Raw genomic sequence first — 27766 nt, 5'->3', positions numbered from 1 at the left:
TCTGTTTTTGGGGAGATGAGTCCCACTCCCATCTGTTTTTGGGGAGATGAGTCCCACTCCCATCTGTTTTTGGGGAGATGAGTCCCACTCCCATCTGTTTTTGGGGAGATGAGTCCCACTCCCATCTGTTTTTGGGGAGATGAGTCCCCTTTTTCAGGGCCAGGGACTGGGGATGTTTCCCAGAAACTATTGGGGGCTAGTGCCGAGACTCTCCTCAGAACAGAAGACCCAAAAGGGTAACAGGAGCAAGCCGAATAGGACCCCAGGGGAACATGAGAATCATTTATTTTCAGCTCCCACCAGATCTTCAGTCCCTGGGGCCTTTTGGCTGCTGTTCCATAGCAGGTGACTTGGCCCAAAGCTGCAGGCCTCCCCCTGTTTCCTGATGCAAGGCCCTGTCAGGAGGTGGACCTGCACCAGGGATGCGGCCAGGCCAGGTTAATGTCCCAGTACATCAGACTGGGCTGCAGCTCAGTGTGGCCATGCAGTAGGGTTGCCAACCCACCAGGATTGCCCTGGAGTCTCCAGGAATTAAAGATTAATCTCTAGGACAAGTGTGGATTAATTAAGGAAAGCAAGCACGAATCTGTTACAGGCAAATCATGTTTAATTAACTTGATTGAGTCTTTTGATGAGGGCGTGTTGATGAGGGCAATGTGGTTGATGTAGAGTATATGGACTTCCAAAAGTCATTTGATAAAGTGCCACATAATAGGCATATCATCAAAGTTAAAGCCCATGGAATAAAAGGGGCAGTGGCAGCATGGATACAAAATTAGCTAAGTGACAGGAAACGGAGAGTAGTGGTGAACGGTTGTTTTTCAGACGGGAGGGAGATATACAGTGGTGTTCCCCAGGGGTCAGTGCTGGGACCACTGCTTTTCTTGATATATATTAATGACTTGGACTTGGGTGTACAGGGCACAATTTCCAAATTTGCAGATGACACAAAACCTGGAAGTTTAGTGAACAGTGAGGAGGATAGTGATAGACTGGCTGGTGAAATGGGCAGACACATGGCAGATGAAATTTAACGCTGAGAAGTGTGAAGTGATACATTTTGGTAGGAAGAACGAGGAGAGGAATTATAAACTAAAGGGCACAAGTCTAAAAGGGATGCAAGATCAGAGAGATATGGGGTATATATGCATCAATCGTTAAAGGTGGCAAGGCTGGTTGAGAAAGCGATTAAAAAAGCATACGAGGTCCCGGACTTTATAAAGAGAGGCATAGAGTACAAAAGCAAGGAAGTTATGATGAACCTTTATAAAACACTGGTTCAGCCACAACTGGAGTATTGTGTCCAATTCTGGGCAGCGCACTTTAGGAAGGCTGTGAAGGCCTTAGCAAGGGTGCTGAAGAGATTTACTACAATGGTTCCAGGGATGAAGGACTTCAGTTATGTGGATAGACTGGAGAAGCTGGGGTTGTTCTCCTTAGAGCAGAGAAGGTTGAGGAGATTTGATAGAGGTATTCAAAATCATGAAGGGACTAGACAGAGTAGATAGAGAGAAACTGTTCCCATTGGCGGAAGGGTTAAGAACCAGAGGACATAGATTTAAGGTGATTGGCAAAAGCACCAAAGGCGACATGAGGAAAAACTTTTTTACACAGCGAGTGGTTAGGATCTGGAATGCACTGATAGGGGGGGTGTTGGAGGCAGATTCAATCATGGCCTTCAAAATGGAATTGGATAAGTACTTGAAGGGAAAAAATTTGCAGGGCTACGGAGAAAGGGCGGGGGAGTGGGACTAGCTGGATTGCTCTTGCAGAGAGCCGGCACGGATTCAATGGGCCGAACGGCCTCCTTCCATGCTGTAACCTTTCTACGACTTGTGCCTTGTAGATGGTGGAAAGGCTGTGGGGAGTCAGGAGGTGAGTCACTCGCCGCAGCGTACCCAGTCTCTGACCTGCTCTTGTAGCCACAGTATTTATGTGGCTGGTCCAGTTTAGTTTCTGGTCAATGGTGACCCCCAGGATGTTGATGGTGGGGGATTCGGCGATGGTAATGCCGTTGAATGTCAAGGGGGGTGGTTCAACTCTCTCTTTTCGGAGATGGTCATTGCCTGGCACTTGAGTAGTGTGAATGTTACTTGCCACTTATCAGCCCAAGCCTGGATGTTATCCAGATCTTGCTGCATGCGGGCATGGACTGCTTCATTATCTGTGGGCGTTGCAAATGGAGCTGAACACTGTGCAATCATCAGCGAACATCCCCACTTCCGAACTTATGATAGATGGAAGGTCATTAATGAAGCGTCTGAAGATAGTTGGGCCTAGGACACTGCCCTGAGGATGTAGGAAACGCAGCAGCCAATTTGAGCACAGTAAGGTCCCACAAACAGCAATGAGATAAATGACCAGATAATCTGTTTTACTGATTGATTGAGGGATAAATATTGGCCAGGACGGCGGGGAGAACTCCGCTGCTCTTCTTCGAAACAGTGCCATGGGATCTTTTACATTCACCCGAGAGGACAGACGGTGCCTCATTTGAAAGACGGCACCTCCGGAAGGGCAGCACTCCCTCAGTATTGCACTGGGAGTGTCAGCCTAGATTATGTGCTCAAGTCTCTGGAGTGGAACTTGAACCCACAACCTTCTGACTCAGAGGCAAAAGTGATATTCACTGAGCCACAGCCAAGAACAAAAGGAGATGGAGGAGGATCAATGCCTGTGTTGGCTTCAGTCTGATGGTTGACACATGCAGTAAAATATGCATCTGTTCCACCATATGACCCTCTGGAAAGGTTGGAAACATTCTTTTGGACATTGTAAAAAGAATCCTGAAAGGATGACTGTAGGATTGGGTATGACAGTTTTTACTTCTATTATTTCTGTCTTTCTTTCTTATACTTCGTTAATTTTTTTTGATAAATCAGTTAAATCTTCTAAGAATTTAATTATAGCAGACACTTAATTTTAACTTGTCAATTTGCCTTAATCCTCATATCAAAAATGATTCACTTAAATAGGATTTGGCTCTCAAAAATCAGTCTTGGCACATTTAAGTTCTGCATTAGAAAATGTATCTTTATCCCAGATTAGTACTTTAATACCACTAATAATATTGAAGACAGTTACTGCAGCAGCCAATGTTAACTCAACAGGTACAGTCAATTAAAATTAGCAGATAAATCAGTACCAGCCCATTTTGCTGCCAGACTGAGTCTCCAGTGGTAGTTTCAGAAAATTCAACATACTGTAAACTGTTCTCAAAGGCTGTGAAAAATCTGAAAAAAATTCACACCACTCTAGTACACCATAGAACTTTAAAGATCAGTCCTGGGTCTTGTACACAGGTATGTAAAAGGTCCTACTTAAAATAGAGGAGGGAGGGACTTCAGTTATGTGGAGGGACTGGAGTAGCTGGGATTGTTCTCCGTCGAGCAGAGAAGGATAAGGGGAGATTTAATAGAGGTGTTCAAAATTATGACACAGCGAGTTGCTTTGATCTGGAATGCACTGCCTGAAAGGTTTGCCTGAGGAAGGAGAAAATCTCCGAAAGCTTGTGAATTTAAAATAAAATTGCTGGACTATAACTTGGTGTTGTAAAATTGTTTACAATTGTCAACCCCAGTCCATCACCGGCATCTCCACATCATGACTGCCTGAAAGGGTGGTGGAAGCAGGATCAATAGTAACTTTCAAAAGAGAATTGGATAAATACTTAAAGAGGAAATGATTTGATTAAATTGGGTTGTGTGACTTCCTCAATCCCAATTGGTAGTAGATTTTCCTACCAAATATTTCAGCAAATCAGCATGGTTAACTTAACAGACGGTGGTTACTGAAAATAATCAAACTGATGATTTTTCATATTACCTACGTGTAACACTCTGTTATTACCTACCCTTTTCTTTCTGATTTTATTTTGGTCTGAGAACATAGATCACTTTATAATACAAATAAATTGCTTTTGGTTCCAAACACAACTTACTGTGAATCATTTTAATATTACATTTCCAACATGGTTGTAAAACTAACTATGATGAAGTTCACTCCATGACATTATGTCCAAGTAACCACATACACAACTCTTGTTTTAATTGCTTTTTTAAAAAATTATTTTGATTTACTTCAGTTTTCTAAATTATTCCTGCAGTTAGTAGCCCAGTAGGTTCTCTGCACATTTTACCACTGCTTTGGATCAGCATCCTGATTTTGAACTGAAAGCATCTGTATGATAGATTAGAAACCACTATTAAATTACTTCATCACAGTATGTCAGCTAGTTTATTATAACAAAGGATAGCAAGTATATCAGTGAAACACAATGCATCATTTTTCAGCATAATGGTCCTTTCCTATCACATGGCCAAGACTACATATTTTCTTGTATTTTTTTTAAAAAGGTGATATACATTCCACACCAAAGCTCAAAACTACACTGACAGCAACAATGTATGAACTGGAATTACAGACATAAAATCTTATGGGGTGGGTGTGGAGGGAGGAGAAACACTGGCCCAAATCTTGGTGGAAAAATAATGACATGTTAACAACACACACTGTTATTAATGCGCAAATCGGCCAGCGAGTTGAGGGGAAGAAGAGAATCTCCAGAACTTGCTGGTCGATTTACGCCAATCGGCCGTTTGCCTCTCACAATCGGCTGTTCGCCCTCAACGTCCCCGTTATTTTTAAGAACTTGCTGGACTTGCACATCAATTGCCCATTAAACTCACCGCAGAAGGTTCGAGCTGGGACCGAACAGCGTAGGTACCCTTTTAACATCGTGATATTTGTTAATGCAATGCCAATCAATCTCTCTGGCCCAGAAAGGGAACAATTTAAACTGTTCAGTCTCATTCTTGCAGGTAGTAAATTGCTGTTGGGGGTTCAGATTTTCTGAATTAACACTATTTACTCTCACGCAAAAAGGTGTTGATTCACGCCGCAGTGCAGTTGTACATGGACTAGCAGCTCTCTCGTTATCTCACCCCAAATGGCCAATCTTCGCTGGTGATTTCAGACACTAAATGTCAGCAGGCTATTCTTCCACTTGGGATTGTCAACAGCTGATCCTGTCTTCAGCCAATGTGCACACACACATACATTTTCCAGCCACAATCACCACATAAAGATCAGGAAAGGGAATCCAAGATGATTTTTTTTCTCCCACCCTGTTCGAGGGATACTAAAGCCAACTTTAGATCTCTCACTTCCACCCTAGATGGGGTCACGAAATCCAGCAAAGACCAGGAAAAAAAAATTAAAAATATAAACTTTTATGCATGCTTTGAGACCCAAGTGGAAAATTAGCTTAATTCTACCTGTTGGGTGGAAAAGTCTTGTATACTTGGAAGGAGACAAATCCCACAACGTTAGGGTGTTGGATCGGAGGTACAGATAAGCCATGATCTAATTGAATGGAGGGGCAGGCTTGAGGGGATGAATGGCCTACTCCTCTTCCTATGATAGCAAAAATGCCACAACAACTGGCTTTGAATTCTTTATTTCTAGAGGTAAATGACTTAAAATCAAAAATACTGATGATTTGTACAACATTTGAGAAGTAATATTGAACAGGTATTTTAATCTCTCTCTGGACTAAATGGAGCCAGCTCTTTGTGGCATCCCATAATTTTAAGTTTACCTTCTTGAGCAAACACATTTCTTAAATGTTTTTAATGAGAAAGTATGTTTTTTGTACAATGCATAGTAATCAATGTGGTTGAGTGTCATTTTATCCTGCTTTTTCAAATTCAGCCTTTTTCAAAAAATAGTGAAACAATACAAAAATACTCATTTTTACATAACCCATTTTTTTCCTTTTCGAAAGTAAAAATAGAACGAAACACAACAAAGGGCTGTGCACCTGAATTTTGTGGAATATTAGGCATAAAGGAAATCTACAGATACTATATCCTTCCTGCTAACGGTTCAGCTATTCCTACAATTGAAATTGTTCGGCCAATGTATCCTGTGTGCTAATGAAGCAAAATCGCACCCCCTTACTCTCTTCTGTTAACGCGTCCAGATTGAAATTCATAGTAACTGAAGCTTCCAAAACATTATTGCATTGCAAAACCATAACAGTTCTTGGCTTCCAACTTTTACCACTCCGTGAACATCAAGATGATGGATAATACAGTCCAATTTTCATATGATGCGAAATTTAGCAGGAACGTATCATCCACTCACCATGTGGAAACCTGTGCATATAATTTATATCACCGTGATGAGGTCTATTTCTCCATCTGATAGAAATATCCTAAAATAGTGATTTTTTTTTTCTACGTGAAGATTGTTGCTACCTTTAGAGGTACAATGAAGCCTTGGCGAGGACCTAGAATGAAATTATTTGTTTATCAGACCTTCAGACTTTGATATCTCAATAAAACTTCCCTTTTTATATTACAGGGAAGTTTCACTTGGAAGGAGAAAAGAAAATCATAGCAGCCAAAAAGCAAAACTTTGGACCGAGGAAAGATAGATCAGAGTACTTTTTAAATGGTGAGAAGCTAGGAACTGTGGAGCAGCAGAGAGATTTAGGGGTCCATGTACAGAAATCACTAAAAGCTAGTGGACAGGTACAAAAACTAATCAAAAAGGCTGATGGAATGTCAAGGGCTGGAATACAAAGGGGTGGAAGCTGTGCTGCAGTTGTATAAAGCTCTGGTTAGACTGCATCGGGTGTACTGCATTCAGTTCTGGGCACCACACCTCAGGAAGGATATAATGGCCTTCGAGGGGTGGCAGCACAGATTCACCAGAATATTACTGGGGTTAAAAGGGTTAAATTATGAGGTCAGGTTGCATAGACTACATGTACTCTCCCTTAAGTATAGAAGATTAAGGGGTGATCTAATTGAGGTGTTTGAGATGATTAAAGGATTGGATAGGGTAGATAGAGAGAAACTATTTCCTCTGGTGGGAGGAATCCAGAAAAAGGGGGCATAACCTTAAAATTAGAGCGAGGCCGTTCAGGGGTGATGTCAGGAAACACTTCTTCACACAAAGGGGAGTGGAAATCTGGAACTCTCTCCCTCAAAAAGCAACCCCAAGTCACTCCTATTGGTGTATTTAAAATAGGTAAAACAAAAAGTAAAATCTGAAGATGGTGGCCAATGATCACAACTGGAATCCAGTTTATTATACGAACTGAGCTAAACATTTTTAGCTAGCTTCTAACTTTCTGGGTATAGAATCTATCAGACTACCAATGAAGCGTCTGCTCCGATTCGAGGATCATGGGAATATGAGTTACTATTAAATGATTAAAAGGCAGAGACTACACAACAAAGGAGCACACAGCTACCAGGACAGGGAACTAAAGATGAAAACCAAAACAAGAATTTGGTTCAATAAAAAGCTTCTTGCTCTCATGAGATTAATATCTTGAAACTGAGGATTTTTTTTCTATATGGATAATACTCCAATTGGACTTGCCTATTAATGAGAATTTTTTTTACCATTGTCATGGAAATTGCAAACACACTACTTTATAGGAACATTATGCCACAATTCAGAGGTCACGTGGAACTCAAACAAACTCTTGACCTCAAAAATGTAGTAAATTTCAGTCAAGTTGTCCACTCTGAATTAGTTCTAGTGTATCCCAGATCCAGGTTAGGTGCTGTACTAATAACAGCAATGTTTAGGATAAACAGCAATCACAGAATGGGATCATAGAATGGTTACAGCACAGGAGGTCATTCGGCCCATCAAGTCAATGCTGGCTCTCTGAAAGAGCAATCCAGCTAGTCCCACTCCCCCGCCCTATCCCCATAGGCCTGCAAATGTCCTCCTTTCAAGTACTTATCCAGTTCCCGTTTGAAAGCCACGACTGAATCTGTCTCCACCACCCCCTCGGGCAGTGCATTCCAGATCATAACCACTCGCTGTGTGAAAAAGTTTTTCCACACGTTACCTTTGGTTCTTTTGCCAATCACCTTAAATCTATGTCCTCTGGTTCTTGACCCTTCCGCCAATGGGAACAGTTTCTCTCTATCTATTCTGTCTGGACCCTTCATGATTCTGAATACCTCTATCAAATCTCCTCTCAACCTTCTCTGTTCCAAGGAGAACAACCCCAGCTTCTCCAATCTGTCCAATGCAACCTGACAGCAGACACCATTTAGTTCCAAGCCAACTGACACCCTTCCCCCTCCTATTCTACCCTCTTGCAGCTGCCTCATTACAACCACTTGCCATCCCATACAAACTTGCTTCAATATATAATACAAGTGAACTTCCATATGTACACAGCCAGAAAGCAGAGGTTTCAATGTAGAGCTGCACTCATTTTAGCAGATCCTGTCAGCTGGACAGCTCCACTAATCAGTCTGTGTTCATGTGTTATCTGGAGTTCAGAACACAGCATTTGGTCTCTGGAGAAAATCAAGGCACTAAAATAAAAATTTAACCCTGGCACAGCAAGTAGTGGACTCACCATACCTGTTGGTGACAACAGGTTAATTGTTTATGTAATTTTAAAAATTGTTTACTGGAAGTTAACAAAAAAATGCACAACATGTCCTGACTATAATGTATACTAAAAGTTGTTAAAAACTCAACTTGTACCCATTTACTTAAATTCAAGATGGATAGACATCTCAATATTTTCACATCTTGGTGAAATCTCAATAATGTCTTGAACAACATAATGAACTGGTCTCTGATTACATTATCATATAAAAAGAATATGGAGTATCCCCCTCCTGAGTACAACAAACAAATAGGGGCATTTGTGTCACTGTCAATTCATGAATCCATTAACTTTAGACCTTTCAGGAAGTTGCTTTTATATCGCAGTCCAAATTTAGGAAGAAAGAGATGGCCCTCACACTTACCTTTGTAACATGCAGCCAGTCTTCCTGTATACTAACTGCACTGTGCAGGCAATGCCATTCTGTGCATGCTTACACTGGCCATAACATTATGCACGAAGCCTTGACGTCACAACATTAATAGAGAAAAAGAAAGATTTGCATTCATAGAGCATCTTTCACACCCTCAGGATGTCCCAAAGCGTTTACAGCAAATAAATTATGTTTTTTTTAAGTGTAGGCACTGTTGTAATGTAGGAAACGCGGCAGCCAATTTGTGCACGACAAGGTCCCACAAACGGCAATGTGATAATGACCAGATCATCTGTTTTTAATGATGTTGGTTGAGGGATAAATATTTGCCAGGACACAGTGGAGAACTCCTCCGATCGTCTTTGAAATCGTGCCGTTTACATCCATCTGAGAGGGGAGACGGGGCCTTGGTTTAACGTCTCATTCAACAGACGGCACCTCTGATAGTGCAGCACTCCTTCAGTACAGCACTGGAGTGGCAGCCTAGATTTTGTACTCAAGTCTAAGAGAGTAACAGTGTCATGGTGGTGATATCATTACTAAATTTCAAGCCGTTTAACTAGCCTCAGGAAGACTAGGAGAGTGAGAAAGACTTGGTTTAAAAAACAACACAGGCGCTCCTGTAATTCTGTAGATTTATTTTGATCTAGCTGCACAAGACTGTGCTATGGGAAACGGCAGCTGCAAACCTGCAGTTACTTTCATAACTTTTGCTTTTCAGTGTAGTTTAAAAAACCTTTTTTTTTAATTCTGCTCAGACAGTGAGACTCAGGAGGGTACCTACAGTCCTCCATGCACTGCTCACCCACTTTTAAAATGACTGCATGCTAAAGGCCCCTACGGTTGCCAATTCTGCTTGGACATATTCCGGGACCTCCCTCATGACCTCCAACTTCCCCTTCCCCGCGCTCGACATGTCTGTCCTCGCGGTGCACCGCCTTCCCACGCCAATTGGAGAGCAAACAGACTCTTTGTTACCTGGTTGGATGAATCTTGACTGTCGGTCAAAGAACCTTTATTTCCCCCAAATCTCCAATAATTTTATAACTAATCAACAAAAGCATAAATTAAAAATTTTCTTTTATGCCCCCATGATTTTTCTCTTGAGTTTTGCTCGCAGCAGTGTCCTGGAGGTTAATCTTTAATTCTTGGAGACCTCAACGCAATCCTGGATGTTTGGCAACCCTAAGTTGGGTTGCCAATAGAAAGAGCCGTGCATTTGCCACACAATCGTCTCTGCCGTCATGACTCATGAAAAGTTGGGTCTTGGGTGCCATTGGAGCTTAGCTTGTTTAGATTATAGCGTGCCACTAGTGGCAGGAGTATCAAAATGCTTAGTTTTCCTTTGATACGTAACTTAATTAACACCTTAACAATAATTGCAGAATTGTTGGGTTTCTTTTACCATGGTAGCCAGTGAATTCATTCCCTCCCACCTCCAAAACATCATCTGCCTCTGCCCCATTTCTGCCATAAAGCCCTATCCACACATTTATTACTTCGAGCCTCAACTTCCCCAATGCTCGCCATGCCAGCCTCTCCGCCTCCATCCTCCACAAACTACAGCTAATTCACAACACTAGGGCCTATGTCTTCACCTGCATTTGCCAAGCTCTACTGACTCATCAACTTTATCCTGGCCTACTTCAGCCTGACAGTCTCAACTCCTCTTACAGTAGTTTATTCCTATACCCCCATTCTTGCCATGCCAACATCTTAGCCACTCTTACTCATTGTGGACCCCTCTCCCCATATAACTCCAAGTTGCCATCGCCCTCCCTGGTTTCCAAAGGCTTTTTAAACCCATGCTTTTACCCTCCCCCTCCCCCCCAACAAATGCCGCCAACCTGTTTCCCCTTGTGGCTCAGTGGTAGCACTCTCGCCTCTGGTTCAAGTCCCACTGTAGGGACTTGAGCACAAAATCTAGGCTGACACACCCAGTGGAGTGTTGAGGGAGTGCTGCACTGTCGGAGAAGCCATCTTTTGGATGAGACGTTAAACCGAGGCCCTGTCTGCCCTCTCAGGTGGATGTAAAAAATCCCACAGCACCATTTTGAAGGAGAGCAGGGGAGCTCTCCCCAGTGTCCTGGCCAATATTTGTCACTCAACCAACACCTAAAGACAGATTATCTGGTCATTATCACGTTGTTGTTTGTTGGACCTTGCTAAGCACAAATTGGCTGTCGTGTTTCCTACATTACAACAATGACTACACTTCAAAAGTACTTCATTAGCTGTAAAGCACTTTGAGATCATGAAAGGTGCTTTTTAAATGCATGTCTTTCTTTCTTTTTTTCTCTCTCCCTAATGACCCACATTCAGTTTTTGTCCTTCACACTGCAAAGCACTCAAACATCTTTCTGCTCATGAAACAAACTAAGGAAATATCAGTTGCAATATTTGTGAAAGCTATACTGATTCTTGTTAAAACAGGCTTTCTAGTATATAACAAAGTCACAAGTCACAAACAGTTTCTAGCTTTCTGTTAAGCGGTATCTAGTTACAAATATGATTTTCAACCAAACAGGACATTGTTTAGAATTGCTTCTTCTAATTAAAAGATAATTTATGCAAAATTAATTGTGCAGTACGTTAAAAAATATCACACCCCATTTATAAATCTAACATGCAAAATATAAAGAGGAAAAAGTTGTAGAGCAATAATTAAGTTACTTACAGCATTGGAGTCCACATCACTGTGAATTGCAACTGTTTTTATGCCCATCTTCTTGCAAGTCTTAATGATCTATAGAAATAACACAAATATTACTAAGTTGCTCACTTATTTGTTGATGACTTTTCAACAGAACATTGCAAAGCTGTTTAATTCTATTGTGAAACCTGTAAATTACGGACATCTGAGGGACTGGTATCAGCTGTCCTTCTTTTGCAGGTGTCCATATTTTCAAAATGGTCATTGTACGTAACGCAGAAAAAAAAATTCAGTAGAATGAGGAATTTTTTATCCCGCATCCATAGCGGCAGAGAAACCGCTCTATCCCTGGGATCGAGCCGAGCGAGTATTCAATCCCAGAGAAACCGTCCTATCCCCGGGATCGAGCCAAGCGAGCATTCGATCCCAGAGAAACGCTCTATCCCCGGGATCAAGCCGAGCGAGCATTCGATCCCAGAGAAACCGTCCTATCCCCGGGATCGAGCCGAGCGAGCATTCGATCCCAGAGAAACCGTCCTATCCCCGGGATCGAGCCGAGCGAGCATTCGATCCCGGGGATAGAGCGGTTTCTCTGGGATCGAATGCTCGCTCGGCTCGATCCCGGGGATAGAGCGGTTTCTCTGGGATTGAATGCTCGCTCGGCTCGATCCCGGGGACAGAGCGGTTTCTCTGGGATCGAATGCTCGCTCGGCTCGATCCCGGGGATAGAGCGGTTTCTCTGGGATCGAATGCTCGCTCGGCTCGATCCCGGGGATAGAGCGGTTTCTCTGGGATTGAATGCTCGCTCGGCTCGATCCCGGGGATTGAGTGGTTTCTCTGGGATCGAATGCTCGCTCGGCTCGATCCCGGGGACAGAGCGTTTCTCTAGGATCGAATGCTCGCTCGGCTCGATCCCGGGGATTGAGTGGTTTCTCTGGGATCGAATGCTCGCTCGGCTCGATCCCGGGGATTGAGTGGTTTCTCTGGGATTGAATGCTCGCTCGGCTCGATCCCGGGGACAGAGCGGTTTCTCTGGGATTGAATGCTCGCTCGGCTCGATCCCGGAGATAGAGCGGTTTCTCTGGGATCGAGTGCTCGCTCGGCTCGATCCCGGGGATTGAGTGGTTTCTCTGGGATCGAATGCTCGCTCGGCTCGATCCCGCTATGGATGCTGGGTGAAGAGCTCCCGTTCCAAAAAAGCCGTTTTCTTTCACAAAACCCGCTGCCGCCTCGCGCTGACCTGTGTGTCCCATGTTTTAAATTGTAGAAGAGCCTGGTGCATTGAAGACTGTCCGTAGTTCGTAATTTACGAAGTGTCCATGGTTTCTGGGTGCCTCTTGTATATTTTACCAAGTAAGTTATTTGGGTCTCTTAATAAGTGTCCTTTTTTTTTTGGCAGGTGTCCGTTTATAGCGGTTTCACTGTATTTCACACTTTCTTCCTTCCTTTATTTCCACATGATGGCCTCTCTCAACTCCAAAACAATTGGATGACAACATTCACTACTGTGGATGACATTCCATAATCAGATAAGAGGAAAAGTATTAAAGATGTCGTAACATAGCATAGTCGACCACCAATGCCCATTGTCAAAGCAGTGATGGGTGCAGGATTCATCTCCACGTTGCTGGCTGCCAACCCACGCACGTCTTTATGCCACCATTAGTTAATAACTTCACGACAGAAGGGGAGAAAATTAAGGAGGGGGAGAAAGCATACAAAAGGGCAAAACCTTGTATTTGAATCATACAGCACAGAAGGTCGTCATTCAGCCCATCACACTTGCTCTTTGAAAGAGTCCCACTCCCCTGCTCTTTCCCGTAGCCCTGCAAATTTTTCCTTTTAAAATATTTATCCAATTTCCTTTTGAAAGTTATTATTGAATCCGCTTCCACTGCCCTTTCAGGCAGCACATTCCAGATCATAACAACTTGCTGCAAAATCATTCAGTTTTTTTTAAAACAATGAATAAAAATCATAGAATGGTTACAGCACGGAAGGAGGCCATTCGGACCATAAAGTCCACGTCGGCTCTCTGAAGTAGCAATCCAACTGGTCCCACTCCCCCGTCCTAGCCCAGTAGCGCTGCAATTTTTTCCCCCTTCAAATACTGATCCAGTTCCCCTTTGAAAGCCACAATTGAATCTGCCTCCACCACCCCCTCGGGCAGTGCATTCCAGGTCATAACCACTCACTGTGCAAAAAGGTTTTTCCTCATATCGCCTTTGGTTCTTTTGCCAATCATCTTAAATCTATGTCCTCTGGTTCTTGACCCTTCCATCAATGAGAACAGTTTCTCTCTATCTACTCTGTCTATTTATTTTATCTAAATGATTTTGAACACTTCTATCAAATCTCCTCTCAACCTTCTCTGCTCTAAGGAGAACAATCCCAGCTTCTCCAGTCTATCCACGTAGCTGAAGTCCTTCATCCATAGAATCATTCTAGTAAATCTCTTCTGCACCCTCTCCAAGGCCTTCACATCCTTCCGAAAGTGCGGTGCCCCGAACTGGACACAATACTCCAGTTGTGGCCGAACCAGTGTTTTATAAAGGTTCGTCATAACTTCCTTTCTTTTGAACTCTAATGCCTCTATTTATAAAGCCCAGGATCCCGTATGCTTTTTTAACCACTTTCACAACCTGCCCTGTCACTTTCAAAGATTTGTGCACACATACACCCAGGTCTCTCTGTTCCTGCACCCCTTTTAGAATTGCGCCCTTTATATTGCCTCTCCTCGTTCTTCCTACCAAAATGTATCACTTCGCACTTTATGCGTTAAATTTCATCTGCCATGTGTCCACCCATTCCACCAGCCTGTTTATATCCTCTTGAAGTCTATCACTATCCTCCTCACTGTTCACTACCATGCCAAGTTTTGTGTCATCTGCAAATTTTGAAATTGTGCCCTGTACACCCAAGTCCACGTCATTAATATACATCAAGAAAAGCAGTAGTCCCAACACACACTCCTGGGGAACACCACTGTACACCTCCCCCCAGTCTGAAAAACAACCATTCACCACTACTCTGTTTCCTGTCACTTAGCCAATTTCGTATCCATGCTGCCAGTGCCCCTTTTATTCCATGGACTTCAACTTTGATGACAAGCCTATAATGCAACACTTTATCAAATGACTTTTGGAAGTCCATATACACGTCAACTGCATTGCCCTCATCAACTGTTAACTCATCAAAAAACTCAATCAAGTTAGTTACGATTTGCCTTTAACAAATCCATGCTGGCTTTCCTCAATTAATCCATACTTGTCCAAGTGACTATTAACTTTGTCCTGGATTATCATTTCTAAAAGTTTCCCCACCACCGAGGTTAAACTGACTGGCCCGTACTTGCTGGGTTTAGCCTTACACCCTTTTTTGAACAAGGGTGTAACATTTGCAATTCTCCAGTCCTCTGGCACCACCCCCGTATCTCAGGACGATCGGAAGATTATGGCCAGTGCCTCCGCAATTTCCACCCTTACTTCCCTCAGCAACCTAGGATGCATCCCATATGGACTGGGTGACTTATCTACTCTAAGTACAGCTAGCCTTTCTAATACCTCCTCTTCATCAATTTTTAGCCCATCCAGTATCAGAACTACCTCTTTTTTTTACTGTGACTTTGGCAGCATCTTCTTCCTTGGCAAAGACAGATGCAAAGTACTCATTTAGTACCTCCGCCATGCCCCCTGCCTCCATGCGTAGATCTCCTTTTTGGTCCCTAATCAGTCCAACCCCTCCTCTTACTACCCGTTTACTGTTTATGTGCTTATACAAGACTTTTGGATTCCCTTTTATATTAGCCGCCAGTCTATTCTCATACTCTCTCTTTGCCCCTCTTAGTTCCTTTTTCACTTCCCCTCTAAACTTTCTATATTCAGCCTGGTTCTCACTGTTATCAACCTGACATCTGTCATAGGCCCCTTTTTTCTGCTTCGTCTTACTCTCTATCTCTTTCGTCATCCAGGGAGCTCTGGCTTTAGTTGCCCTATCTTTCTACCTCATGGGAATGTACCTAGACTGTACCAGAACCATCACTTCTTTAAAGGCCGCCCATTGTTGAATTACAGTTTTACCTGCCAATTTTTGATTCCAATTTACCCAGACCAGATCCGTTCTCATCCCACTGAAATTGGTCCTTCTCCAATTGAGTGTTTTTATTCCAGATTGCTCCTTGTCCTTTTTCATAGATAATCTAACTTTATGATACTATGATTGCTGTTCCCTAAATGTTCCCCCACTGATACTTGGTCCACTTGGCCCACCTCATTCCCCAGAACCAGGTCCAGCAATGCCTCCTTCCTCTTTGGGCCGGAGGTATACAGTGGTGTTCCCCAGGAGTCTGTGTTGGGACTACTGGTCAAGAAAGTTCCTGGAATAAAAGGGGCACTGGCAGCGTGGATACGAAATTGGCTATGTGACAGGAAACAGAGTAGTGGTGAATGGTTGTTTTTCAGACTGGGGGGAGGTGTACAGTGGTGTTCCCCAGGAGTCTGTGTTGGGACTACTGGTCAAGAAAGTTCCCCTGAACACACTTCAAAAATTCCTCCCCCTCTTTGCCCTTTACACTATTACTATCCCAGTCTATATTAGGATAGTTGAAGTCCCTCATTATCACTACTCTATGGCTCTTGCGCATCTCTGTAATTTCCCTGCAAATTTGCTCCTCTATCTTCTTCCCACTAGTTGGCGGCCTATAGAATACACCCAGTAGTGTAATGGTACCTCTATTGTTTCTTAACTCTCACCAAATAGATTCTGTCCTTGACCCCTCCAGGACATCCTCTCTCTCCAGCACTGCAATATTCTCCTTAATCAATACTGCCACCCACCCACTACTCCTTTCTTTCCTTCCCTATCTTTCCTGAACACTTTGCATCCAGGAATATTTAGTACCCAATCCTGCCCTTTTTTGAGCCGGATCTCAGTTATCACCATGACATCATATTCCCACGTGGCTAATCGCACCTGCAGCTCAACAACCTTGCATGTGCGTTTATACACATGCACTGTAAACTTATCTTGGACCTTCTTGTATTCTCTCTTAGTCTGATCCCACCTAATACCGTGCTATTTCTTACTCTAGTGCTATCTGTCTCTCGCAATCCTTTATGCACCTTGTTTCTTCTTTCCAATGCTACATCCTGGTGCCCATCCCCCTGCCAAATTAGTTTAAACCCTCACCCACTGCACTAGCGACCCTCCCCGCGAGGACATTGGACCCAGCTCTGTTGCAGAAGGAAAAATTAATTTGTTCCTTTATATTAATTATAACTCAGTGATGAAAATAGGGTCATCTTCCTACTTTATTGCAGTTTAAATACAATTTAAATAACATGTTAATTTTGAAAATTTACCACGTAGCTTAAATTGACACTTTAAAGTTTCAGTAATATTAGTCATCTCTCTCCCATAGCATTGCTCCAAGAGGAAAAGATATCTCTTTCTCTTTCCGTGTAACTATCATCATTCTTGTCATCCACTCTCTCGTTGGAGAGTTTATTGCCCAGACATGCAAGTGAGATTGTGGAAATGTCTGGAAGAGGAAGAACCGGCAGTAAAACTCAGGCTAAGGCCAAGTCTCGCTCATCCCAGGCCAGACTGCAGTTCCCTTTGGGCCGTGTTCACAGGCTCCTGTGAAAGGGAAACTATGCCCAGCGTGTGTGTGCCGGAGCCCCGGTCTATCTGGTTGCTGTGCTCGGGTATCTGATCGCTGAAATCCTCCAGCTGGGCAGCAATGCAGCCCACGACAACAAGACGACCTGCATCATCCCCAGACACCTGCAGCTGGCCGTCCGCAACAACGAGGAACTCAACAAGCTGCTGGGACCTGGGGGTGACCATCGCTCAGAGCGGGGTGCTGCCTAATATCCAGGCTGTGCTGCTGTTCAAGAAAACGAGCACTGGGAGCACCAAGAGCCAAAGAATTAATCTGATCGCCCAAAGGCTAAAGGCTACTTAGGGGCAAAATGAGGCACTTAAAGAGGCACTGTACTCTCAAGACATGTTGCTCAAGGGCATAGAAAACAGCGCAACCCAAACCCCAACTTAGGGACGGAAACAAGCAGAAAACCTGTAATTACCAATGCATTGTCTCATTTTTAAAATTCTCATCCTTGTTCTCAAATCCCTCCATGGCTTCACCCCATCCTATCTCTGTAACCTCCGCCAACCCTCAGAGATCTCTGCCCTCCTTCAATTCTGGTCTCTTGCGCATCCCCACAGAAGTGTGAGTTAATGCATTTGGGGAGGTCAAACAAGGCAAGGGAATACACAATAAGTGGGAGGATGCTGAGAGGTGTAGAGGAAGAGAGGGACCTTGGAATGCACATCCACAGAACCTGAAGGTAGCAGGACTAGTAGACAAGGTGGTTAAGAAGGCATACAGGATACTTTCCTTTATTAGCTGAGGCATAGAACATAAGAGCAGGGAGGATATGCTAGAACTGCATAATACACTAGTTAGGCCACAGCTTGAGTACTGCGTACAGTTCTGGTCACCACATTACAGGAAAGATGTGATTGAACTAGAGAGGGTACAGGATGTTGCCAGGACTGGAGAATTTTAGCTATGAGGAAAGACTGGATAGGCTGGGGTTGTTTTCTTTGGAACAGAGGAGGCTGAGGGTTGATTTAATAAAATTATGAGGGGCCTAGATAGAGTTGACAGGAAGGACCTATTTCCTTTAGCAGAGAGGTCAATAACCAGGGGGCATAGATTTAAAGTAATTGGTGGAAAGATTAGAGGGGAGTTGAGGAAAACTTTTTTCATCCAGAGGGTGGTGGGGGGTCTGGAACTCACTGCCTGAAAGGGTGGTAGAGGCAGAAACCCTCAACTCAATGTAGGCAGCCAATGTAGGTCAACAAGCACGGGGTTGATGGGTTAAAATAAAGAATGTTCCAAGTCAAGTCGGTGAAAGGAAAACGAATACCAAGCCATCAAGCTCTCCAAAGAATAGTTTCCATAACCAGCTAACAAATGAACAGACTGCTCTGGTGCACAAAGTGTTAACATTAACCACAAGTCAAATATTAGAACCATTTTCATGCAATTCTCCCACCCAATTCTTTATCGTCGCCTCTGTTTGTCTGAACATTATCGCTATTAATCTTTGACATTCTTCTCGTATTATCTACTCAGTTTTGGATGTCATCCAGTTCAGTTTAACTTGGATTCGCAGTGGTACATAAACTAGACAATAAAACAGAAGAACATTTAGAACTTTGAACATTTTAAAGGTTTTTATTTTAACATTTATTCTGCCAAAAGGCTTAAAAATCATTTGAATATGCATTAGATACTTGCAAGTTGTAAACCGAGTTAACCATGAATTTCACAGAATTTTAAGTGCGTCGTACAGTTGTTCTTTCTTTTATTCCGTCGGATAGAAAATATAACTACCTTTAATTTTGGTACACCTGCCAAGAATGGAAAACATCAAAAGAGTTCAATTTGGGAACTTCATACAACTTTTCTTTTTGCTTACTTTCTGGATTTCTATCCTTCCTGGAAGACTACTGGCCAAGTCCACAGAAAGTCTCATTCCTCTGGGCTGACTGGTTTTATAAGTTTACTATAACGCAGACCAGGATCAGTATAGCACAATTCGCAGCTTGCAGACTTGAATTAGCACCACACCTCACATTGAGTTTATTCAGAAAAATATCACGTGCGTACTGGGATCACATGTGCATTTCGAAAAAGCATGGCTTTGCACCAGGCTGGAAGCTCAAATGGAATGTATCTACCACTAGAGATGGTCTCCAAGCTTCAAAACGCTCAGGAGTCAGATTGAGACCCAACTCCCACGATACACAACCATTTTCTTATTGGCATGCATTGGCAATTACTTCAAATTGGCATAAAGGTGTGATTGCAGGCTAAAACCAATATTATTACAGTAATCGTCATCATCATCATCAGTCGAGTATTGACAGAGCTCCAGTGATTGTTCTCCACACTTCATTTAAGGCAGGGACCTGAACTCTCGTGTTGCGTTTCAGACTGTCCATGGTTGCTCTTTGTTGACATACGTACCACAGCTGCATCATGGCTTGTAGGTTGCAGATGCCATTGGCTAATTCAGATCATTTTTTCTATTTTGTTAACAACTTTGAACAAAACGAAGGGAAACTCTAAACTAAATTGCGATCTTATTCCTGGTCCTTCCGGTGCCCACCGGTCGCGGACGGTCCCGAGAGTACCAACGGACACTGCACGCTCCCTCTCCAGGGCCACATGGGTGTGAACAAGACCGCGGAAGAGAGGCAGGCAGAGCGGCCTCCCCCACCATGGGCTGTGTCCATCCTGGGCCTGTAGATGACCACTGTGGCCAGGCCTAGGAGCAGACCCAAGAGAAGGTTCTCCAACTTGCCCGCTCCCCCTCCCCTCCACACCGGGTAGCCAAAGATCAGGAGCGCTGGATTGAAGTGGGGCCAGAAATTGAGCAGCAGCCCCCTTTGATGTTATTCCTCCCCATCGAGGGTCTCGCTCCCCTCCTCCAGCCACTTGTCCGCCCGAAGCTGTTGATACTTTCTGGGGGTGACCGGGTTACGTAACTGCCACCCGACACTCGCCGTTGACCAGTCACTGGCAGCACGTCCACAGTCATTTTGGTAGCAGGTTTTAACACCAAATCCAACACCACTACAGCAATAAAGCTACTTAAACATTAGGAATAGGTTCATTACTATAATATTGACCCAAACTACTAAAATGCTAAAAACTATTAACTTTTAAATAATAAACATTTAGATACTTCACTCATGCTCACATTATTGTCCATTTTTCCTTCTATACTTTCTTCCTTATTCTTTGGTCCTTCACTAATTGTACTCCACCCAGTTGATTTTCTGTGACATTTTATATATCCTTCGCATATTTTCTTTCATTGTATCTATTTATGTCCAGCTGTTGTTCTCACTCTTTGCCTATCCTTCCCTCTTTCTTCTCTCTTTATGCCTCATGTGCCTTCTTTCTCTCTCTCCTCTCGTTAGATTTTTAGTGTTTTCTTTATGATTCCTATTTTGTATTCGTCACATATATTCTCACTCTCTTTTTCCCCTCAACCTTACAAAGCCCTTGAGCTAGACTCGGGCTCCAAGTCACTGTTACTCATTAATTAAGTTTTCTCTCCCTGGAACCAGAGAGAGGGGGCAATGGAGAAGGGTGACAACATACGTCATCGTTCCGGGTTTGCACAAATGTTCAAGCCCCAGGCCATAGTATCCCAACCCAAGCACCAAAGCCTTCCCATTCCCTTCCAGGCCAGAGGACAGTGAGCAGGGAGGGCAGAGCTGGAAGGGAGTAAGCAGGAATGCCTGAAGGGAGCAAGCAGGAGCACTGGGACCGGGAGAGAACATGCAGGGAGGCCGAGGAGTGCCTGGGGTCAAGTGATGGCAGTGAAATAGGAGGCTGGCAGGCAAGAGGAAGTGGGCCCACTCCATGCCTGAATAAACAATGAAACCCAGTAGGATCATAGACTGTTACAGCTCAGTAAAAGATCGTATGACCCACAGGGGGCAATGTTAAACTAACTCGCCAGGCAGGGAAACCCAGGGGATCGGGTGCAATGCTGGTTTCACACCCCGCCCGATTTTAATCTCCATTGAAGTCAACGGAGAATATTGAGCGAGGTGTAAAACCACCGTCACACCCAATCCCGTGGGTTTCTCGCCCGGCCAGTTAGGTTAAAATTACCCCCATTAAGTCTGCAAAACCAGTTTCTCCATGAGCCACCTAGGTTAATCCCACTCTCCTGGCTACTCCCCAAATCCTTTAATATTCCTCTTTCTCAAGCAATTATTTAATTCCCTTTTAAAGCAATTTATAGACTCCACTTTAGCAGTGGTTTGTGGCAAACAAATGTTTTCACACCTTTAATTATTTTTGTGACTATCTTAAATTTGTGCCCAGTGAATTTGAACAGTGGAAACAATCCTTCACGACATACCTTATCATAAACATCCATAATCTTGAACACCTCTATTAGGTCACCCTTTAACCTCAGGTCTAGCGTAAAAAAGCCCATATTTCTCAAATCTCCCCTCGTAACTGTAATATCCCATCCCTGGCAACATCCTAGTTAATCTGTGCTTCACCTTTATAAAGAGGTGCCCAAAACTGTGCACTATACTCCAAATAAGGTCAATTTTACCTCTTTGTATTCTATGCCTTTAGGCACAAAATCAAGTATTCTGTTTGCCTTTTTATGGTCTTATCTATTTGTGCTTCCACATTTAATAAACTGTACATTTGCACACCCAAGGTCCCTCTACTCCATATAAAATCTTATCATTTAAGGTGCGTTTCTTTTCCCTACTCTTACAAGAAATATTTCACCTTTTTCTACATCTATCAACTATCTTCCCATACGGGGTAGTGAAAGGGGAAAAGGAAATGGAGTTTTTACAGTGTACAGTATGTAAGAAGCCTAACAAGAGAGGAATTACTGCTGGATCAAGTAATGGGAAGTGAACCAGAGCAGTTAAGAGAAGTAAGCATGGCGGAGCATCCAGGCAATAGCGATCACAACATAATATGGTTTAAGATAATGACAGAGAGACATAAGTAAGACAAAGACCAAAATAATAGATTGGAAAAAAAGCTAATTATGAGGGGATGTGGATGGAACTAGGGAAGGTAAACTAGAAAAAAATATTGACAAAGAGATAGAACAGTGGGAAATATTTAAACAGGTGATCAAAGAGTTCAGCAGAAATACATTCCGCTATAAACAAGGACATACTAGACAATATTGAGACGTAATGTATGAATAAAGAGTTACGGGTAGAATTGAAACTGAATTCCCACCAATTGGCATACACCAAGTATAGAATTTTTTGTAGAATTTACTTATTTATTTTCACCTACTTCCCCTAAATATTTTAGTCTTTAGCTATCTTTTCTTTAGCATCCCTGCTCCCAAGTATTTTGGAGATGGAAGCAACTTTGAAAAACTTGTCATTTGACTAGCCAAAAAATGGAGTCCAAAGGTAGTTTCTCCCCCAGCCAATTAAATGACAGAGATTGCCAAGATTCACATGCCAATGTCAAAGGTTGATCTCAGTGAGTGATATGTCCTAAACTTGACCAGGTCATTCTTTAGGTTCAACAATTTCTCTCCAGCAATTTTTCTCCGTCCCGTCCTGAAGGTGTCGACTCCTTGCTGGGGTACAGTTTCATGGATGACAGGCACAACAACAACAGCAACAACTTGCATTTATATAGCGACTTTAACATAGCAAAACGTCCCAGGGCGCTTCACAAAAGCAATCTATCAAAATTTGACACTGAGCCAAATAAGGAGATATTAGGACAGCTGAGGTCACAGTGATAGGTTTTAAGGAGCGTCTTAAAGGAGGAGAGAGAGGTACAGAGAAGCGGAGAGGTTTAGGGAGGGAATTCGAGAGCTTAGGACCTAGACAGCTGAAGGCACGGCCGCCAATGGTGGAGCGATGAAAATCGAGATGCGCGAAAGACTAGAATTGGAGGAGCGCAGAGATCTCGGACGGTTTAGATTGGCTACCTCAGCACAGATCAGGGATCAAATCTGGGATCTTCACAGTCTGTACGACACAGCTATTCACTAGATGAAGTGACTGAACCATCAGCAAAGCTGGGCAGCTCAATCTTTGATTATTCCTCTTTGGATGTTGAGGAACTTGAGTCTGGCAGCCGGCAGGTATACTCACTGGCACCCAGAAATAAACTCAGCGACAGTGAACTAGGGATTAATGAAGTTATAAGAGATGGGGGGAGAAAATCAGCAGTCCCTTGCTGTTGTATAAGAACCGAATGCGGAAATGTCAGCGGGATTATGCGCGCCGAGACGCCAACATTATCTGCGGTATGGAATAAAAACAGATTATAATTTTATTACAAAACAAACTGCTTATGAGAAATGACAGATTTCCGTAACTCCCATAAATTAGATAAGTTTGTGTTACCTTATACAGAACCAAATGTGGCTTTGGTCTCTTAATCTCAATCATATAACACACATGGAACTGATATTTTACTACTTAAGACATAGCATAGAGGAGAAATCATTTAGATGTAGATTTAAGATTTTGCTTTCTCAGATATGCTTGATAACCAAAATTAAGGAGTACATTTTTGCATCGTATGCTGCTGGTGCAGGCCTCGCCCATCCTAGGAGCACATATTAGGAAATAGTATTTACACAGCCCCGCGATTATCTGTGCAGTAAAATTAATGGATGGAAAATCCTGCACAGTGTGCGGTTTTGCAATGTGCATTCCCAGCAGGCTAAGAGAAAACTTACTCTTCAGAGTCAAACTTGGAAAAAAAGGAGCAGTTCTCTCAATCTTAAAAGATTGACATTTAACATGAAAGTCCAGGGAAGTTTGATTTGTTCAAAGAACTTCCATTTTGGTAGAAAATAACATCTTTACCTTAAATTCTATTGACTTTTTTTTTTATTGCTTATTTAATTGCGAGCATGGAATGCCTCAGGTAGGGTCTATGTTCTCTAAGTCAGAAGTTTTTTGGGTTCAAGTCCCAATCCAGGGATTTGAGCACAAGATCTAGGCTGACACTCCAGTGCACAGTACTGGGGGACTGCCATCTTTCGGATGAAACGTTAAACCGAGGCCCAGTCTGCCCTTTCATGTGGATGTAAAAGATCCCATGGCACTATTCGAAGAGGAGCAGGGGAGTTCTCCTCGGTGTTCTGGCCAATATTTATCCCTCAGCCAACATCACTAAAAAACAGATTATCTTGTCATTATCACGTTGCTGTTTGTGGGATCTTGCTGTGCGCAAATTGGCTGCCGCGTTTCCTACATTACAACGGTGACTGCACTTCAAAAGTACTTCATTGGGACGTCCTGAGGTCATGAAAGGCGCCATATAAAAGCAAGTCTGTCTTTCTTTCCTTCCAGGACATGTGTGTGTGTCCCAGAGATGGCCCTTTTGCAATAGCAGAAGGTGTAACTGCAAACCAGTCTGACAGCTGCCTGTCCCTGGGAAATCATGCTAGAGCTTAGAAAGTTTGCGTTCCCAAACTAGTAACATGGTTTCCCTAGCCAGGTGACTCGAGTGGCTCACCAGCCAATTGGAAATCACATCGCCTGCCGTTTGTAACTGTGATGCTAGAAGGCAATCCCTAAAGTTGACGTCAGCAGAACAACTTAGCAAAGGAGAGAGACGCTACTCCCTGTCAGCAAAAAATTGATTTTTTTTTAAAAAGAAATTTAAGATGGCTGTTTTCTTCTAGGGTTTTGGTAAGAGCAAATAATGATAAATTATTTCCAGCGGCAGGAGGGTCGGTACCCAGAGGACACAGATTTAAGGTAATTGGCAAAAGAACCAGAGGGGAGATAAGGAGACTTTTTTTTTTACACAGCGATGATCTGGAATGCGCTGCCTGAAAGGGCGGTGGAAGCAGACTCAATAGTAACTTTCAAAAGGGGAAATGGATACAAACTTGAAAAGGAAAAATTTGCAGGGCTACGGGGAAAGAGCTGGGAGAGCGGGACTAATTGGATAGCTCTTTCAAAGAGCCAGCACAGGCAAGATGGGTCAAAGGTGCTGTACGATTCTATAATTCTAAAAACAAGTATTCCCCGGACTTTGCTTCCCTTTAACTAGTGAAGTGTACATTGTGAAAGAAAATAGCTTACCCGGCAGGCTATCTCTCCTCTGTTTGCAATAAGAATTTTGTCAAATGTCTGAGAGGAAGACAAACATAAAAAAAAGTAGCTTAATGACTGATGAACAGTGGTCACTAGAGCATTGATGACTAGAAAGTTAACATTAACATTTACAAACACACTGCATTTTTTTTAAAACACAGGAAAATGAATGTGTCGTTCCCACCACCTTTGCTAATGTTCTCCCCCATCCTCTCCTGACTGTATTAAGTCCTTGCTGGGTCACAGTGCCGAGAACTGCAGCTGCCCTCTGATGCCTGGTCCAAGTGGACATTATCCACGTGTAAGCATTCAACGGATCACTAGATAGCATTCCAGCTGATTTTCCCCTCCTAAACCTAAAGGGTGCTGAGGCAAAGTGTAATATCCCCACTAATTAACGAACAAAGGACAAACCTGGCCCAACAATGTTTTGTACAAATTCAACATCACATTTATACCGTGTGTGTAAAACTCTGAATCCTGTGAGTCTTTTATAGTCTTTTCTAACTGCATTCCCACCTTTACAGATCTTTGTATCTGCGCTCCTAGCTCGCTCTGTCTCTCAAAGTTAACCCTACCATTACGGGTACATTTCCTTACATTGATGTTTGCCAAAATATACTACTTCACATTTCTCTATATTGAATTGCATCTGCCACCTATCTGCCCACTTCACTAACTTATGTTCTGCAGCAATTCAATTCTCTATGTTCTTGCTCAGTTTGCCACACCCCCTAATTTGGTAGCTGCAAATTTAAATATCATTCCTTCTGTGCCTATGGCCAAACCGTTTTCATAAACGAGAAACAGAAGTGTCCGCACAGATCTCCAGGCACATTACTATCCAAATCCCGCCATTCCAAAAGACATCCATTAACCCTACTGTTTTCATTGCCCTGGAAAGCTCTCTGTCCACGTGGCTACATTCCCTATAATGCAATCTGCCTTAAATTTCCTAACTAGTCTCTTATGTGGTACTTTATCAGAGGTTCGTTAAAAAATTAAGTTACACTATGGTAAAGGCTCTGTAGCTGCATAAATACAGGACTTCCGTTATTAATGGTTCCACTCTACATTCATCAACTTCCTTCAGACTGTACATCATCTGTGCACATTAACTTCAATTTTTTGCAATGCAATAGCTGAATCACTACTTCCAGATCTCCTCCATGCCCTTTGTTTGAAGAATTAAAAGAATTTAATTATCCTCATGTTTCTCAAAAGCCTAAACAACTACCACTTTTTACCTTCGATGGCTCCATCTTTAGCCCTTCTCTTTCCACTGCCATTCTTGTCCTATCTCCTCTGACTTCAGATGGGACTCCCATATCTTCTCCATTGCTAAAGCTGCCTTCGAGAGGCCTGATCTCCTCTTACCCTTCGCCTCTCTATAGCTCTCTAATTGTCCCCCCCCCCCTCCCTCTCTATAAAGCCTAAGTGGTTCCAAAACTTGAACACTGCTTCCTTGAAGAGAGTCTTCAAATACCTCTCGCACACTACATGAAAAAGCTAATCATTCAACAGATGGTCCCACTCTCTTTTCTGCCCTCCAACCTGTTATAACCTTCCTTGTTGGTTTCTTTATTGAGACTTCTATAGTCAACGCTTTTCAGAACTTTCCTCTCTTGTTCCTACAAACCACCTACATGCTCTTTCTCCTCATTCTATCCTCACCGAGTTGAAACCTAGAATCATCTCATAGCAGAGCTCATTCTTTCCCAGCACCTCAAAACTGTGAAATTCCATTTCTCCCCCTAGTCTTTCTTTCCTCCAAAAATCTTAAAACCCAAGCTTAACCCCATCGCTACTACTTAATTTAACTCAGATTCTTTCACTCATTTCAACCTTGGTGATGTGCCATAGCCCTTTAACCTCAGTTTATCAAAAATAAAAATAAACTTCCAAGCATAAGATTACATAGAATTTACAGCACAGAAACAGGCCATTCGGCCCAACAGGTCCATGCCAGTGTTTTATGCTCCACAGGAGCCTCCTCCCACCCTACCTGCATATCCTTCTATTCCTTTCTCCCTCATGTACTTATCTAGCTTCCCCTTAAATGCATCTATGCTATTCGTCCCAACCACTCCATGTGGTAGCAAGTTCCACATTCTAACCACTCTCTGGGTAAAGAAGTTTCGCCTGAATTCCGTATTGGATTTATTAGTGACTATCTTATATTTATGTTTAGATCTCCCCCACAAGTGGAAACATCTTCTCTACGTCTACCGTTTCAAACCCTTTCATAATCTTAAAGACCGCTACCAAGTAGAACTTACTGTTTCATTTGGATCATAAATTGTAGAGTACAACACACGAGAGACAGCAAAACTGCACCTGGATCGGGATGATGCATTCTAGAAAAACAAATATATATGATTAGGACTCTGATTTACTGAAATCAGGGCAACATTCAGTGTCACATTCAACAACAACTTGCATTTATATAGCGTCACTGACATAGTAAAATGGCCCAAGGCGCTTCACAGGAGCAATTATCAGACAAAATTTGATACCGAGCCACATAAGAAGATATTAGAACAGGTGACCAAAAGCTTGGTCAAAGAGGTAGGTTTTAAGGAGCGTCTTGAAGGAGGAGAGAAAGGGAGAGGGGCGGAGAGGTTTAGGGAGGGAATTCCAGAGC

General features: G+C 42.9%; 1 protein-coding gene across 1 annotated transcript in view; it reads right to left on the bottom strand.

Moving 5' to 3' along the window:
* pcca (propionyl-CoA carboxylase subunit alpha) overlaps positions 1-27766 on the bottom strand; it is a 313585-nt gene that overhangs the window by 271964 nt on the left and 13855 nt on the right. Inside the window, exons 2-4 of the mRNA XM_067986601.1 lie at positions 27402-27479; positions 25111-25158; positions 11485-11553 (exon numbers count right to left, since the gene is read on the bottom strand). Coding sequence (XP_067842702.1) covers positions 11485-11553; positions 25111-25158; positions 27402-27479 — 195 coding nt within the window. The remainder of the gene's footprint in view (positions 1-11484; positions 11554-25110; positions 25159-27401; positions 27480-27766) is intronic.

Source organism: Heptranchias perlo, chromosome 6 (assembly GCF_035084215.1).
Source record: "Heptranchias perlo isolate sHepPer1 chromosome 6, sHepPer1.hap1, whole genome shotgun sequence".
NCBI lineage: Eukaryota > Metazoa > Chordata > Chondrichthyes > Hexanchiformes > Hexanchidae > Heptranchias > Heptranchias perlo.
This window is presented reverse-complemented; position numbering and strand designations above follow the sequence as displayed.